This window comes from Anas acuta, chromosome 5, assembly GCF_963932015.1.
Source record: "Anas acuta chromosome 5, bAnaAcu1.1, whole genome shotgun sequence".
Taxonomy (NCBI): Eukaryota; Metazoa; Chordata; class Aves; order Anseriformes; family Anatidae; genus Anas; species Anas acuta.
This window is the reverse complement of record NC_088983.1, coordinates 55744331-55762646: the sequence shown is the minus strand read 5'-3', so window position 1 is coordinate 55762646 and position 18316 is coordinate 55744331. Positions and strand designations below refer to the sequence as shown.

The following is an 18316-nucleotide window of genomic DNA, read 5'->3' as shown; positions in this document are numbered from 1 at the left end:
GTTAAAATCTCACATGACTAATACTATGCTTCGGGGCAGGTCTTGGTCTAGTCAGTATTCACAAGCTCAGCAGCTCAGATCTCCCTCAGGATGAGGAAATTAGAGCTGTTGCATTGCCTTCTCATCTAGATTGCAGAACATCTAAGGCTTGATTCCATTCTTGCTGACTATGGATCCAACATCCATCTTTTCAAAGGGATGCTCTAATTTCTGAATTTTTGCTACTTTAGGGCTGTGATTTAATTTTTTACAAAATATGCCAACTTTTGGGACACCTATTCTTAAGAGTACCCACAAAAACCTGTGTAGGATTAATTTCTGATTATTTATTAATTCAGTTCTGCTTTCTATCTCAATTCCTTTTTTTTTTTTTTTTTTTTTTTTTTTTTTTATCTTAGTTGAAACTGAACATTCAGAACTTTGGACAAGAGAACAAACTTCACAGTGAGCAGACTTTCAGATTGTCCTGAAAAAGAAAGGATGTAAAAATGTAATTTACCCATTCCGATGATATCAAGTAAAATATTGGTCTGTCAGTCATAGGCAGGTAATCTAAGCAACATATCTGCCCGGTAAATTTAATAACTTTCATACTCACATACTTCTCAGAAATATCTTAGAGATCTGGCTCGAGGTCATACAATGTGTAGTTCTTATGAATGCTTCTTAAAGCCACAGTTGGCTATGCATAGTATTTGTTTAACAGGGGTATGATTTTATCTGCAAAATATATTTCAGTATTTCTGAACTCAGACAGGTTTTCATAAGAGCAGTCTTTTAATGAACTTCCTGCTCAACACCTGCATGTCCTGGAACCCATAATTATTTCTCAAAACCCAAGTAACATATCTACAATAAAGCTGTGTAGTTTCAAATTCCCACACGTTTGGGATCTAAATTCATAGACTGATAGACTCCAATTTCTGGCAAGCACGACTGACTGTGTTTTGAAATAATAACAACCAATATTTCCTCAAGCATGGAAAAACAAGAGGGTGCCTTTGTCTGTGTTTTCATTCTTATCACATCCTCCTTTTCAGTATAAGTAGTTCTTGGTTGATCTGCTAACAATTCATGCAAAAATCTAAACACCAGTTTATTTCATAAAGTATTCTGAACCTTTACTTTATGTAAAGGAGGCTGCAAAGACCTTTTAGCTGTTTTTGATCCCCATTTCAGAGAAACAATGAAAATAATACAATGATGAGAAAAATACTATAATCAAAGCTGGCATCAAGAGAAATCCCTTACTTTATTAAGGTATATATATAGTGTTTTTTTTTGTTGTTTTTTTTTTTTTGTTTGTTTGTTTGTTTGTTTTGTTTTGTTTTATTTTGTTTTGTTTGTTAAAAGAGAAACACTATCTCCATGTATGGTCTAGAGGTCAAATTAGGATTAAGATGACTTTCAAGTAGCCTAAACTGAGACCATGGCTGAGGGAAATGGTTGGGAGTAGACACATGAATATGAACCATCATTTTAGCCTTATGTTCTAAACAAAAAAAATCCAAGCACAGATTTCTGAGATGTGAACAGAAGAGAGTTATTGCCTTAGATCAAGTAGTTGAAAATCACAGTCTCTGGGAATAATTATTCATGGGAATAAATAAAATATTGCATTAGCCTACAAAGCAATCTAGCAGGATCAGGACTCATTATTTATAAGGAGTTTAGGGCCTGTAAAAATAAATGTGCAAAGTTTTCAAGGCTTCAGAAGCAAAGAATTAAGATAATATATTTCTCAAAAAGGGAAAACTGGGTGGTGGTGGTGAGAATGAATCAACTGCATTAAAACCGCAGTAGATCAAGCAAAGAAGAAAGGCAGAAATGTAAAACCTTTCTAAAGTTTTTAAAAACTCCTTTCTGCTTAGCTGGTGCTTGTCTAAATGCTGTGGTTATTACAGGGTCAGAGGGTTAAAATGGAAATATAATTTGGTTTGAGAGCCAGCTGCCTCAAAATCATAGCAAGAATAATCTAGAATATCCCCAGTCTAATTCTCATGCTGCCTCTAGTATGGGCCAAAGTAATTCCACCATTTTTACCAGTCCCTTCCTAATAGCATGCTTCACAGCTTAGTAACAGCTGCAACACATTTTTCCTGCTAAAAATTTACCTCAATACTTAATGGTAAATGGAGATTCTGTCAAAGCCAACAGTAGCTGGTGTGGGAAGGAACAGATGGATGGAGCCACATACAATAGAAATGAGAATAATAAATAAATAAATAAATAAAACACATTTCACAGAATCACAGAATTTCTAGTTTGGAAGAGACCTCGAGATCATTGAGTCCAACCTCTGACCTAACACTAACAGTCCCCACTAAACCATATCCCTAAGCTCTACATCTAAACGTCTTTTAAAGACTTCCAGGGATTGATTTACATCAATCTACTCTAAGACATTTATATTTGATCATTTCAGTGGATAAAGCAGACAGGTAAGTTTCATCTTTTTAGAAGGGTCACTGTGGAAACTGCTAATTGTACTTTAACTAAGAACCGGTGATAACTTCAAGGGGATAAATATACATTTACTCTCCTGGTTTGAGATATTGGCTGGATGCCAACATCTCCTGTCATGCCCATTGTCATTGTGGATTCTGGCTTTATCAGTAGCTTGTTACAAGTTGAGGTGTAGTTCAGATGGTTTTGTTCCACCACAATGAACTATAGTCTACCACCAAAACACACCCTTGCCTGTGCCTTCTGTGACTTCTTATAACACAGGCATGTGAAGTGACTTAGCTAGTGTCTGCCTGATTATCTTATCTCCTCTTGAGTCTGGTAAGGTGGCAATCATTTTTACAGTTTCCTGATTAGACAAAAGGAAAGCCACTGCTAGTCATCTTGAAAACTGATTATGCTTACTATCATTTTCCTGGAAGAAATATTTTGTTTCTTTTTGACAGCTAAATGCACGCTGTCAATCAGTATGGATGAAGAGAAGATAAATGTTACATAAAGACAAGCATATGAAAAAATCCACTGTTACAACCTTTGCTTCTTGCAATACATTACATAGAAGCAATAACAAACAGTTTATTTTTAGTAGGTATCTTTGTTGCTGTAGGAGCACACCTGCTACGGTGCTCTTTTTCATCTGACGTATATTGGCATAGACATCATCCGCACTCATAGTGCTAGATATTCTGAGGTCCTGTTCCTACTGGTATAGAAAGCACTACTCCTTTTGAATTGGCAAAGTATAAACCTTTTCAGACCAGGTGAGAAGTCACATTTGTCCTCTCCCCTCTTGAACTGTGCCATTCAGATTACAGCTCTATGTTTCACACTGTCACTTGGGATTGTTGCTATAAATTAACCTTTGTTGTATATTTTATAGGCTTATTTATGACAGCTATTACAAAACTAGTTCAACAATTACTTACCCATGGAGCCCAACAACATAGTAAAACTCATACCTGATCATCCTCATAACTTTCTCAACTGAACAGAAAAAGGTACTGCTAAAACACTGTTTATTATGCCATTCCTGTCTCCTGGTTTAAATAAAATGCCATTCTCTTTCCATTTTGTGTTCCGTGTTATCAAAAATGCTATTCCTCAAAATAAAGGGGATATTCACCTTTATCTAATGTCCACAATTATAAATACTAAAAATTGTCAGTAAAATTTAGACTAAGTTTTCTTTGGTCATAAATATTGTTTAACTTAAGTAAATTGGATATCACATTTGGGAGACTTCAGATCTGCCAAGCCAGGCAGGTACGTGGTCTCTTTTATTCTCTTTTATGGGAATACATATATTTATATGTATTTATATGTATTCTATGCATATGTGTTGTATTCAACATATTTAATATAATTATTCTATTTAACTGATAATAGCTCATTTTACTCTGTGAAGAAGAAGTGACCCTATGGACTGTTATTTGGCATAATTGATTAACCAGAGAAAAAAATGTATTTGGAAGTAATGAAAGGGGAAAATAAGGCACAGAACAATCAGCAGCCAGGTTAGGGCCCAGTGAAGAGGAACAGCTGACTGAGCCATCACCATCCAAGCTTCAGCAAAGGCATCCAGGGATCCGTCTCAGAGGTAACACTGATACCATGGCTTTATCAGGTTAGAGAATTAGAAAACACTTATGTACTTGAGAGAGCCTGATGCAAACAAAACTCAACAAATTCAATTGAATCTAACTGTCCAAATCCTTCATAAACTTCTATTGGGAATTATGAGATAGACAAATCATCTCTGCCAAGGCTTGAATACAAAAGAGTTATACAGATACAGATTGTTAAAATCACTTGTTTGTAGACAGTGTTTGCAACAACACAAAGCTCATTTCCTGAGATTTATGATTAAAATTTAAATAAATAAAAAGAACAATGTAAGCTAAACATTTACATTTATCACTCATGGGTCTTGAGTTCTCTACACAAATATGTAGTCCTGCATATAAACTTGCAAAGACAAACTACTTCACACTGCAGAATTTGAGTGCTGTATCTGACTCCCCTGCTCACCTTTGGAATTAAGACTTAAAATATGACAAATATAGAACACTATTTCAAAGCCAACCTTAAATAAATTAAACCAAATACTTTAGCTATACAAATATATACAAAATCAAACTTAAAAAGTTAAAATATAAAAAGCATCAGTAACAATAACAGAAAACAAAACCAAAGTAAAGTTAAATTTTCATTTCCTTTCTTCTATTGCTTGCAGGTCCATTTCTAATGATTAAAAAGGCCAGAACGACTAAAAGGAAATCAAACATTTTCCAAAGGAGAAAAATGTGGGACACTTAATGATTATAAATAATTAACTTCAAATTACTGAGTAATTTCTACATCATTCATTGAGCTTAAACCACCATAAAAATTGAGTATTATTTTATAACACAGTAACCGTGAAATCTTTAGCACACCAAGTGCTACTGAACTGATTGTTTCTCAGACAGTGTATGATCTGTGCAGAGAATTTAAGCAGAAGGAAGCAATGCAGTGCAAATACTACAAACTGCACATACATGCTTGCCTCTTTCAAATGTAAATTACTTGCTTTTTTTTCCCCAAATGACAAAAACAAGAGTTGGCAGCAGTCACTGGGAATATGCATCAAGACAAAAAGATTTAAAATGTATTTTCTACCTAAGCAAACATTTTGGAGGAATGCAATAATAAAGCTTTTTGTTCAACTCTGCATATTTTGAGTATCAAGCTAGAGGTGCTTTTGCTTGTTGCAATGGCAGAAAGCTCAAGAAATTTTATTTTTCCTTGTGCAACTAAAGAAAAAGTGTCACCCTCTAACACAGAAAGGATGCAATTAACTATAATGAAATGAGCCAACTGAGTGAGCCAATTCTTGTGCATTCGCAAAATTATGCTTAAAGGAGTAGCATGAATCTTAAAAAATAAAATAGATTTTAGAAAATCAGATTCTGTAGAGTATACCAAAGAGGCATACTTAACAGGTAGGGGAACTATGCAGAGCCAGCTCACAAAAAGCTTTCAATAGGTACTTATAACCGCCTTGGCAGTTCCAGATTTGACTGATTCTTTCCCAAATCATTTTATTTACATTTCTGCTAAAAATAACATGCTCTTCACATTGAATACACATGCCAGATTTTATCTTCTTATGAACTTAAAAGCGAGTTTAAAAATATATATTTTATAGTAATAAATGCTACCCCATTAGACACCTTAGTGAAGGTCCATCCTATTTCAACATGACAGACAGACATCACTACAGCAAGGAAGTATTGGTTACAAATACGTCAACACTAAAAATACACAAAAAATATCCAGTGAACAGGTACAGGATATGAATTCCATTCCTAGGTGGTAGAGTTTCCTTGATCTCATTAGGCCCATTTTGGGCAGATGAGGGAGGAGAGACTAACTAACTCTCAGGTTGCAGATCTTCACTTCTTTTCTCCTAAGACTCAAAGGTCAGCAGCAGAAAATCTACAGTTTAAATACTCAGAGCTTACCATTGGTTAACACAAATACAGTGAATCTTCTGGTTGTAATGCAAAAATGCACAGCAAGCACAAATTATACTACCAGGAAAAAAGCACGGTCAAATGTATCTGCTTTCCTGGCTTTGTATGTGTATTGGGTTTATGTGGCAAGGTTTGGGAAGAAGAGGGCTGCAGGAGTGGCCTCTGTGAGACCAGGCCAGAAGCTGCCCCATGTTAGGTAAGGGCCTGTTTCAGCTGGCTCCAAAGGGACCTGCTGCTGCCCAGAGCCGAGACAATAAGACATGTTGTTTGTGCCTCTATGAAAGCAAACCTAAGAAAAGGAAAAAAATCTGTTGCACAACAGCAGCTGGAGTGAGAAATAGCCCTGCAGATCCCAAGGTCAGTACAGGAGGAGGGCAGGAAGTGCTCAAGGCTCTGGAGCAGAAGCCAGAATACCAGAAAGAGGAAAGTTTCCTGGGCAAACTTAGCCAATACAGTTTCACGTGTATCAACTGTAAATCTTTTGATGCCTTTAAGCAATTGAAGGTCACAGTATATTCTTATACACAAGTATATTCAGATAAACAAATATGTATCTGAACCTATATACAAAGGATTTTAATTTAAATATACTCACAAATACATATGCACATAATCAGGAAGTGAACACCTAGTTTAAATTTACAGAAGTACACTTAACAGCCTTACACAGAGTAACTATTCTATATGTGAAAAGGTAAACACAAAACATTAAAAAGACAGCACAGGTTGCTGATGAACCATAGCAATCTGACAGGGGTGTTGTCTTCTTTTTTTTTTTTTTTTTTTTTTTTTTAAATTGTTGTTGTTTGTTTTACTCTATGTAGGTTCCACCTGAGTTCAGGTATCTGTCTGATAAAAACAAAATAGTACTCAGACATCCTTATTCACAAACACGAATTGAGATTAGAGAAGATAGCATCTTACAGAATACTTTCAGCATCACCTGTTTGTTTAAGCTCTTATCATATTGCCCAGGAAACAATTCCATATCTATTAAATTTTGCATGTTTTAAATTGTTTACAATACCCTAGATAATTAAAAATGTGAATAGTTCAAGTATTATTGGCTGTTGTTTTAAATATTTTCAGCTATGAAAATCACAGAGTGGCTTCTGCAGAACTGAAGACAGTGCATGGGAAGATTTCTATAGGCAAACTTGATAAGTGAGCATAATTATTACAACAGCTATGGCAAAGCCACTTTGAGGCGTCTAATAAAAATTATTTTTATAAATTACAATATAGCTATAAACAAACTTTCTTAATATCAATACTTAAATGACAACTCAATAAAATCCATGCAAGTCACTCAAGTTATTACGGTTTAAATTACAGACAAATCAAGTGATCTATTTAATATTTCCTTCTCCAATAGCATCTGCATCCTCATATACTGTGGAACAACGTTCTGAAGGGAGTAGTGTGGGAGAAAAGATTCCACAACAAAGTGGTTTAAAATGCTCTGGATAACAGAAAATGACCAATTTTCCCCCAGAATAGCACAATTTCTACTTTTGAGACTCAGTGGAAAGTTCACTGGACACTGAAGGTGAACTGTTTCTTACCACTAACGTAATATACATTGGACTTACTGGTGTGGCTGTATAGAAAGTGGCCAATCAGACTGTAAAACATTCTGTTCCCACTGCATTGAACCATCAACACTTCCATGTTTGTAATGCTACCAATTCCACAGCAAGGCTGAGATATTCATTAAGAAAGTGGATACTTCAGTGTGAGCTAAACAAACTGAACAGCCCTCCTCAAAACACTGCATTTTTTAGTTAATTAGTTTATTTTTACAGAGACAAAAATGCCTGCATTTACAAATATCCCAGGGTTTTAAGCTGAAATGAAATGCGCAGTAGCTGAAACCAATTCATTTTACTGTCAGGAAAAAATAATTTCCTATGATTCTACCACTTTAAGAATGACATGGTGGAGTTACATTACAGTCAAACAGCTGGTAGGGCTTTGCATTCACTGAAAAGCCTCATAGATGCTTCAACTCGTGACAACATAACTGATAAGTCAGGAATTTCATTAGAAGTTTTATTCTAGAATAGCTCTGTCATAAATTACAGTTAAATATTTTGTTATTTTTATCATTTCATCTTCCATAAATATCTATATATCAATTAGAATTATCAGTCCAAATATTGCACATAGTTTGATCAAATTAATGAACCAAAGGAGGGAACTAAAGTCTTTTTAAAAGTCACAGAGTAACAAACCTCAGTCTAAACATACTTTACAGTATAAAGTTAAACTTTTCAAGCTATACCTCATCATGATTAAGATTTAAAACTACTAAAAACCACAGCAGTCCAGTTTAATTTAAACCTCTGAAGAACACAGAAGAAAAATTATTTTCCAAACCACTTTCTGCTCCCACTGAACTCAGCAAATAACCTTGTTTATATTCAAGAGTATGATCATAAAGAAAATGCAAACACTACACCTTCTCTCTTGAAAACAACTGAAGTTTTGTATAGAGTACTATAACATGATCAGCTGGGGCTTCTCCTTTTTTCTCTAATTTCTTATTGACTTCCATTGAAATTTACTTATAACATCAAGAGAGCTGTCAGCCCACAACAGCATTGTTGTATTCCAGGTGCAATATAGCTTTCTCAAGCAATGTTTTAAATAAACAAAACGTACGTTTTTTATGCCATATATACCTTTTAAAATTCTTATGCTATTGTGTGGTGTTTTCAGAGGCAAAGAATAGTCTGACACTAAATTAGGATAACAGATCTTCTCAGGGCTCATCCCTTTTTCTTAATCTGAAGTGAGAACCATCGGTATTTGAAAGCATTATTTGTAATGATGAAATTGATACCTCACCTTCTCTTTATGAACTCTGAAAATTTAATCACTAAATACTCTTTTATTACTTCATCTAAGGATAAAAATCAATACTGTCTACTCAAGATGTTAAAGTATCAATTATATATATATATATTTATATATGTTACCCTCTTCTAAGTGGTCTTCCTGCTAGGTAATTTCAACATCTTGGTACCAACAACCAGCTATTCCACCTGTCTGCATAACACAAATAAATTAGATCAGAACTTTTCCCGTTTGGCAAAATTGACACTAGCTTCAGGGGAAGTTTTACATTGATTATAAAATTTCAACCAGGCAGCCTTTTTGAAATAGCATAAAGTAAAGAAACTACTAGGACTTACTACTCTTTTCCTTTACCTTCAAATATACTGGCCAAATTGACATAGAAATAAGACAAAACAGAGTATCAGACAACCCTTGTATCTCCCCAGTACCAAAGACCCAAGCAATCTGATCTTCAACACTTTTACAGAAGCTCATATTACATAGCACTAGTACCCAGGAGCTCTAATTTTCATTTCCTTCCATAGGAAATGGGTGTTAGAAGCACAGACTGGAAATGACGCTTTTCTCTGCAAATGATGTTTTGCTACAAATGACAACTGCCTAAATTGGGATCAAAAGGTGTTACACAGTTTTGAGACTACACAAATATGACAAAATAAGGAATTCAGACATTTTGCAATTTTGGACTTAATGAATGAGGATGACAGAAATAAGAATTTAGTAGGGAGTGCTTGAAAAACACTTGATGAATCAAGATATCAGAATGAATTCAGAAATATCACAAAAGAACACTGCTATGACCTTCAACATTAATTGAGAAGTCAACATACAAACAATATTGCACAAAATCAAACGAGACAGCCAAGACATTGTGGTTAAGCACTGGATGAAAATAGATGCCTAATAGGTACACATTTCATTTAAAATCTTCTCATCCATTAAGAATGCATTTTATCTAAACATTCATATTTTAATGTCTACTGCAATTTCTTGTAGCTCCTGGCTGTGAATTAGATGCCTGAAAATGATGTGGCAGAAATGTGGCAGTTCCTAGGACAGAGAGAGGTTCAGACTTATCCATTAAAATACCTTAATTGATTTTCTGATTATCCTTCAACAGAATCTGAAAAAGCGCATACTATTTTCTTGGGTATACAAGGTTGGGAAAACTGACCTTTAAAAACAAAAGCTTATTCTAACATTCACTGTAGCTGCAGCTGCTATCACGTCACTACAAGTATATCTCACTAAGAATCTGGATACAGCAGGATTTGTTTATTTATGATCTCAAGTACTGTCCTAAGAGACATCCTCACTTGATTACACTGCATTTCCAGCTTTTCACCATCATTTTCAGGACAAATCATACTGAAATAATTTTAAATATAATTTCATTAGAAAAATTCTTTTTTTTTTTTTTTCTTAAGTTCAAATGAAGTTGCAATAAGGCAAGAAGCAACATTGAATTTAAAGGTCCTTAGCAGACTATGCTACTGGAAACTGCGATAATACTCTTGTCGTTTATTTAACATTTCTTCGACAGTGACACTCCCTCTAATACTTAATGATTTTATTTTATTTTATTTTGAAATGTATAACCAATGTAATATCCAAAGAGGGAGCAGGACTTTACCCAACTTTTTTTTTTTTCATGGTGACAGAGTTTTATACTTAGAAAACTCACAGTTAATTTTATATACTGAGTACAAAGAGCGAAGAATTACAATGTCCTCCTTTATAGGATAGTGTCAGGATGAAGTTTCAAAGCCTTAAAATTTCATTTCTGCTTCACTAAGGGAGTTCATTTTTTTTCCACCATAATTCAATGCAATTCGATTGAATTCACCCTGCAGGGCATGAAATTCCCGATAGATCAGGTGGGACTTTAAACTGCTGTGACTTTGCCTTTTATTAGTGCAGCTAAGCACAGAGAGATTGAAGAAAATTCTGTTTTAGGATGATTTACTTGACACTAAAGCTATAAGCACAATTTATACATGAATAGAACAAACGTATTGTTTACAAGGTAGTTATTTAAAACTATGCTTCTAAGCAGAAAGAACACATTACTGGGAGCTACAGCCAAATCCATTTTCCTCTCCTGGTTTACTTTGTATTGCCTGTATTACTATGTGTCTTTCATGTAATTCATGTTCTTCAAAGTTCCACTGCAGCCTAAACAGCAAAGAAAGCTATTGACTGATATGAAACGCTATACCAACTTAATAAAAACATGCGATTGTTTTAAGTAGATAGTTAAGATAGTTTTAAGTAGAGTGTTTAAAGAGATTAACATACGTTAATATAGGTATACACAGAGATAGAGAGAAACACCTTCCCCACAGATAATGAGAAAATATACCATCATATCACATCTAATCACATGTAATAAAATGATTTACATTAGAGCTTTTTTTATATTATTATTATTTTAATACAGAGTTATACTTAAATACAATGTGAGGCAACGATGACATCCATGTAACAAAGCTGAATAACATTTCACTAGCTCTCCATACAGAATATTGGTAATGATAGCATTTATTAAATTTTGGGAGGAATTCCTAACTTGCTTATCTCAAGCAAATTACACAAAAATGTTTATCAGCTGGAAGACTTACAGATTTTTTCAAGTGCTGTAGGAAACACTGAGAGAACTCAAAGAGGAATTTTTAGACACAATCACAATGTACTGTATACAGAACTTTTTCCCTTCCACACCAGGGGCAATTTTTGTTGCCAACGGTTTCTACAAAACCTTGAGCAGCCTGAAAATTACCTTTCTGTACATTGTCCTCTCCTCATATGCTACAGCACAGCTTCTGCATTCAGTTACAATGCTGCTGTTGTCTGTTCCTATCTATGAATTGCAGAGTTGAATGACAGTAGGTGAATGTGCTGAAACACCAAAACTAAATGGGGAATTTTTACAGTCATGGGTGAGTCTGAGATTGCTGAATTAAAAATATGCCAATATAAATAGACAGTAAATGCAATATTTGAAAGAAGGGCAACAGTAGCAATGAAAGGAATTCCATTTTTATTGAGTCTCTGTCCATTTGTATGCAGACAGAACTGTATTTTAATTATATATAAAATACAATCTATTAATTAAATATACAGCATAGTTAATATTACTAATAGGTTTCTTAAAAGCATACTGTATATTCAGTGACTGGAGGTAGGGCTTAGATAAACACTGTTTCCTCAAAATCATACTATTTATTTTGTCCATCTCCATCAAAATGTGAGGTCCTTAGTGAAGTGTTCAATAACAATAATTGAAATTCCAGAAAAATCTGTTGTTAGTGGACTTTTAGGCAACTGACAACATACTATAGAAGTTTTAATAAAAAAAAAAAAAAAAAAAAAAAAAAAAAAAAAAAAAAAAAAACATTAAATGGGCATAGCTATTAGATCCTTCTCCACACACCAGGCTAAAGCACAGGACTAAGCAATCCTCTCAAATCAAATCTATCTCATGGCAAGTTCAGTTGATTAAGTCAACTTATGTCGGATATTAAAAGAAATTTCTTTACTGAAAAGGCTGTGTGGCATTGGAACAGGCTGCCCTCGGAAGTGATGTAGTCACCATCTCTGGAGGTCTTCAAGAAACATGTAGATTGAAAACTCAGTAGCATGGTTTAGTGGTGGGCTTCAGTACTAGGTTAAAAGATTGGAATAGATGATCTTAGAGCTCTTTTCAGACTTGAATGATTCTATGATTCTAAGAAAAGCATTCTGGAGCTTCTGATTTCCAGGCCACTCTAGGATCATATCACTTCTTTAATCACAAATACTGTTCTGTATTTCCTCCTAAAATATATGCAAAATAAACAGTGCCTACAATCTTTTCCTGCAGTTGTTAGAACATCTGATAAGATGACAACATAAAAAATGAAAATATTTGAGATAGTTTGAATAAATTAAAAACAAACAAAAAGCATATAACTTATGCAGACTTTTCCAGTATTTATCTATGTGAAAGTGTTAGGATAGAATGCATATACTATACCTGAATGGAAATACAATCAGTATTTACATTAACCTTCACCTCTCCCACTCTCCTCTTCATCCAGCCCTCTTCTTTTCCAGCTTCAGCTCATTGCTTTTCCAAAATACATAGGCATATAAAAGCCTTGCAAAAGCCTAAAAATAGCACTTGATAATTTCTCATGCAATTTTATAACCAGAAAATACTTACTAAACCTCAAGACTGAATTCTGATCATCAAACAATCTCGCCAAGGCGGTACCATCTACCCTAGATGAATTTTAACTAGACATTAACTTCCTTTTATGAATGTCCTATTAGAGAGTCAAAAGTTTTCCTTTAGTTGGTGCACATTATGCAGACTCTCTATTCATAACTGGAGCTATAGCAGATGTGGGTTCATTACTCATGTTCAGACTCTTTCTTACGAATATTGTGCAAGCCATGCTACAATTTCCCTTGTGACCCTTAAATTGAAAAAATAAATTCAATAATGCTGTCTTAGTGCAAGAAGTACTTTCCAAGCAGCATACTTTTTTTTGTTTCTTCATTTATAAAGTTTAGCATTTTGAAGTAGAGAAAATACGTATTTAAATGTGTCAATATTCAGGATGTGAACCTAAAGAAGAATTTTAAATGAAAACCGTCCAGAATTCATATGATATTTTTCCACATTCAGTTAATATTACAAATATTGTCCTACAAGAATGGTACAACCGTACTTGTTACTTGTTTCAAGTATTCATTTTTCCAGGTAAAGTGTTTTAAAAGTATGTATATGTGATCCAGTCCCTGGGAAATATTTTAGTACTATTTCCTAGAAAGAGTTGTTCACATGCAGCTTGAAAATGAATTCTTCACAGAAGTGCCAGTGGCTGGCAAAGATCACCAAACAAAAATAAGCCAACATAAAGTTGAACTGTATGTTGCCATCTTTGCTTTGAAAGGAGTGCAAGTGCAGAAAAATCATAATTCAGCAAATTAATCTCATTGCTGTACAATCATATATATATACACTTGTGTACTTAATAACTTTTTTCTGGTTCTCCATCCCATCCCTTTCCCCCCTCCCATATGATCAGCATCATCCATATTAGCTCTTTTCTCTTTTTGGTATCTAGAGGACAGTAAAATTTGTACAACGTGCATAATGAAAGCACGTACATGTATACTCTTTATTTGTAATGCTTATATAACAACAGATTAAGGTAGCACATGTGCTATGAGTTTCTGATGCTTTCCACAAAGCAGGCCTCATGTGACTCAAGTTTAGAATAGAAAATGCTGATGTCTCTATTACGTGGAAATAAACAAAACAGAAACATAATAAAGTTTCTTATGTTCTATTATTTTATTTCCTCTCATAAAAGCTTTTCTACCCATGCAAATTAGTAAAACAAAAAGACAATAAAAACAATTAAAAGACAAAAAAAAAAAAAAAGCCATTCAGGGCTATATTCTTATTGTAGAGATTAAGCCCAGCAGTTTCTCTACCAAACTAATGAGAAGAACCCCATTCTCATTTCAACTTGATCAGAGGGAAAATACCTATGGATAGGGTACTCCAGGATACTTCATAGGCTACAGCATCAGTCACTAATCTAAATAACATTCATTGTTTCCTGTTTTATCTTTCCACCTTTACATTTCAAGAAGTTTATTTTTAGGCTCATGCAGTGCTTTTGAATTCATACAAATATGATAAAAGCTCAGATACTATCCTTGGGTAAGTTTAGCACTCATAGCATGCATTTGAAAAACAGCTACCTCAAGTCAAAACCAACCTTTCATTTAGATATGGATTAAAAGAGAAAATCATTGCCCACTATTTTTCATCCTCAGCTAATAAGCAGATATATGTATGGTATGAATTAAAAAACTGCATTAGAAAATAAGATTGAAATCATTATAATTCATTTTATTAGATCATTCAGTCTAAACTTTTTTTTTACACTCTTAAAATACCACAACGTTATAAGTAAAATTAATTTCTGTGATGAAATATAATACTTATTGTTTGATATTCTGCAGAGGCCGATCACAGTAAGTACTGAAACTTCCATCATTCCACAATTCTAACACAAGAGTAGGATAAATACTGATACATTTCATTGCTTTCTCTGTTGAATATTTTAGTAAAATCTTAAACATATTCAATAATGGCCAAAACCTGAAACTAATTTTCAAATATCTTCTTGCATCTATTGTTGAAAATTCCATGTTCCTCTTACCTCATTTTGGAGGTCACGGATCATTTTGCTTTTCCTTTCCATTTCAGTCTTCAAAAAGTTAATCTAGAAGTTTTAAAAAAATTCTGAGTAAGTTTTTGAAATGTAGGTAAACATCATCTCAAACTTTTTTTTTTTTTTGACCTTATTGATGGCTTTTAAAAAATACAATTAAATCTGGCCCTAACAAGTAGTGTTCTAGTATCTTAGAAAATTATTGTCGGTCAATCAAATTGGTATAGGTCACAGTTATTTACTGATAATCTATAAATGCACACTGTCATATGTACTACGAAACATATAATGAAAATAAGAAAATAACTTCATAAAAAGGCTTTGTACCAGTAGATATAGTATTTGTCTTTTGCAGTGAAGCCCAAGGTGATCTTAAGAAAATTAAAGATTTTTATAAAAATATTATCTGACATTGTAGTCTATAATATTTTAACCATCTAACAACACCACATTTATAACAGCAGGTTTCTAACAATTACTTGATTCAAATGCTATGCTACTGGCCCTAACAAGATGAAGTTCTTAATTCCCATCAGACTGATCTGTGGAATAAAGTGTAATTTGTTTATATAAAGTGTTTTAATTTGGTCCTTTGTCCTTTTTTATTTCAAACATTTGTCTTGGGAGGTAAAATTTTCAATCTCAGTTTATCAGAGTTTACAAATCAGCTGAAGTTTCTCTTAAGAATGGACTATTCTCTGGACTTAAAGAACATAATGGGAAAAAGGAGATAATGATTATAGGATTAAATCAACACAGTCTCTTTACTGTGAGGTATCCACAAGCATCTTCCTTCATTTTGCACAATTCTCATGCTTTTACACTCAATACCCCATTCATTGTTCTCTCCACCATTGATCCAATGCTCTACCTACATTCCTGGGAAATCACAGTGCGTCTGCCACTGCAAGAAACTTAAGAAAAACAAAATCTCAGAAAAAAAAAATTACTTCAAACGTTGAGTTAGGCTACAAATAAGCTGACACGGAACAAAGTTTTGAATATGACGCAGATCAAAAATGACAGTGAATCTATGCAGTCTGTCAGTTGCTCATGTCCACACTCAAGCAGGTAGATGTCAGTAATTTAGCCATCACTGGGCTTGACATCACTCTTATCAATATCAAAAGAGAAGTTAGAGAACAATATCACTTAAGAGAGAAAAGTCAGTAGGGGGTACATGAGACTGACACATATAACAGAGTTTCTTTTTTAAGTGCTTCCCAAATGTTGTCTAAATAATTAGGTAGGTTATGGAAACACTATGTACAGATACCAGTGAGGATCATGTTTTAACAGAAAATTTGGTGCTTCTCTAGTGATTATGTCTGCAAATAATGAAATTTGGTCTATGTACTGTGTATAATAAATAGCAAGTTCTTGCACAACAATAGAAGTCATAGTCTAAGTATGAGGTCAGGATTAACTGAAAAAATAAGAAATGAACTATTCATATGATACATTTTCTGCTGTTTAAAAGATTTGTGACCTACCATTTGATGGTTACAAAAATATATTGCTCTGTTAAAGAGCGTTTTTTTTCTTCACCCTAATTCTCAAGGGAATGCTAATATTCCTTCAGAGCATATCACTTCTATCTAAATATGAATATATACGAAAAAACAGAAAAGATATGGTAATAGACTTACTGACTGTGCTCTCTGTACATAACCTGTAAATATAAGTTTGGATCTTCCAGTGAAAAGATATCTATGACACCACCAAACTGTTAAATTAACTAGCAAGTTAAACCAGTAATTTATGTTAATTGCTCCTCACATATACATGCATCTGATATCACTTTTACAGACATTTTAAATAGTTACGCATAGTTAAGTTAAATAACTTACACATTTTCATTAGTCAAGTAAGCTAAAACTCTAAGAATGCTTTTTTTTCAAAGCTTTATTAAACTTTTTTTTTTAATTATCATTAAGCAGCATTAATTATGAAACCATTCATTTTTGCTTGCATATCACAGCAGCATTTTTAGAGCTCTTCTACTAAATCTCTAACAGCTGAAGAGCCACTTAGTCATAATGTATATCGGTAGAGAGCTATATAGGAGGGATTTATGTGGCATGGCTACTAGAACTACTACAGAGATAATCTATCTTTCCATTTAAGTACATCTATGTCTATAATTTCATGCTTTAAGGCAGATGAGGCTGTACCAGATTATCTGCATGATGCTTTTAGTCAGTCCCAAGGACAGGGAATAATAATTTTGCTTCAGAATCTGAAGTCATAATGTACAGTTTAGGGGCAAATTACAGTGCACAAACTGCTTTTCAAGATAAGTGTAAAATTTGGCTTTCAGTCTCCAAATCTTGATAGCATAATACACATTAATAAGTTTTTAAGCTCAGCTTTAACGTAAACATACAAAAACTGAAGAAAAAAAAAAAAACGAAAAAAAAAAAAAAAACTATGAAACTTTCTACATAAAGTCACAGAATGGGTTGGAAGTGACCCTTCAGGATCCCCTAGTTCCAACCTTGCTGCCATGGACAGGGACACCTCCCAACAGACTGAAACCCCATCCAACCTGGCTTGGAATACTTCCAGAGATGGGGCATCAACAGCTTCTCTGGGCAACCTGTTCCAGGGCCACACCACCCTCATAGGAAATAATTTATTCCTAATATCTAACCTAAATCTACCCTTATTTAAAGCTACATCTTTTCCACTTCCTACCTGCTCTTGTTCCTTGCTTGACATTCAGCTCCTTCTTAATGTTGGCTGTCTTTAATTACTATCTAGCTGTAATTATGAAAATACATAATGAAAATGGATTGGCGTTCTAAGGCTGAACTTTGCAATATTAAGCAAGGACACTGCTTCTGTCTCCTGGAGACAGACATCCAAGGTACTCAGAGCTTTGTGTGCTTCAGAGCTCATTATGTTTATTAAAGGCAGCAGCTTCCATCCAGTAGCCTTTACTCACAGCAGTCTGTGACCTTGAAACGTTCAAATTAAATTTTCCCCTATCGAAATACAGAATGCTTTAGCAGATGGCAGTGATCTAATTCTAAGAGTCAGACAATAGTTAGTTATTCACTACAGACGAAGGATGAAGGAATACCAATATAAAGTCATTACTGCACAGTCAAAGCTCAGCTGTACACTTACTCACTTACCTCCAGACATCTTGTACAGTGTTCAGGACTAAGACCTGAACATTTAAGATAAGACTGAAATACACCAATACTTAACTACTTCAGTAATACTTCATAG

General features: G+C 34.0%; 1 protein-coding gene across 7 annotated transcripts in view; it reads right to left on the bottom strand.

Moving 5' to 3' along the window:
- The window catches only part of LUZP2 (leucine zipper protein 2), a 246775-nt gene that overhangs the window by 78146 nt on the left and 150313 nt on the right, over positions 1–18316 (bottom strand). For all 7 annotated transcript variants that reach the window (XM_068684972.1, XM_068684973.1, XM_068684966.1 and 4 more), the window contains one exon: positions 15068–15130. In XM_068684972.1, coding sequence (XP_068541073.1) covers positions 15068–15130 — 63 coding nt within the window. The remainder of the gene's footprint in view (positions 1–15067; positions 15131–18316) is intronic.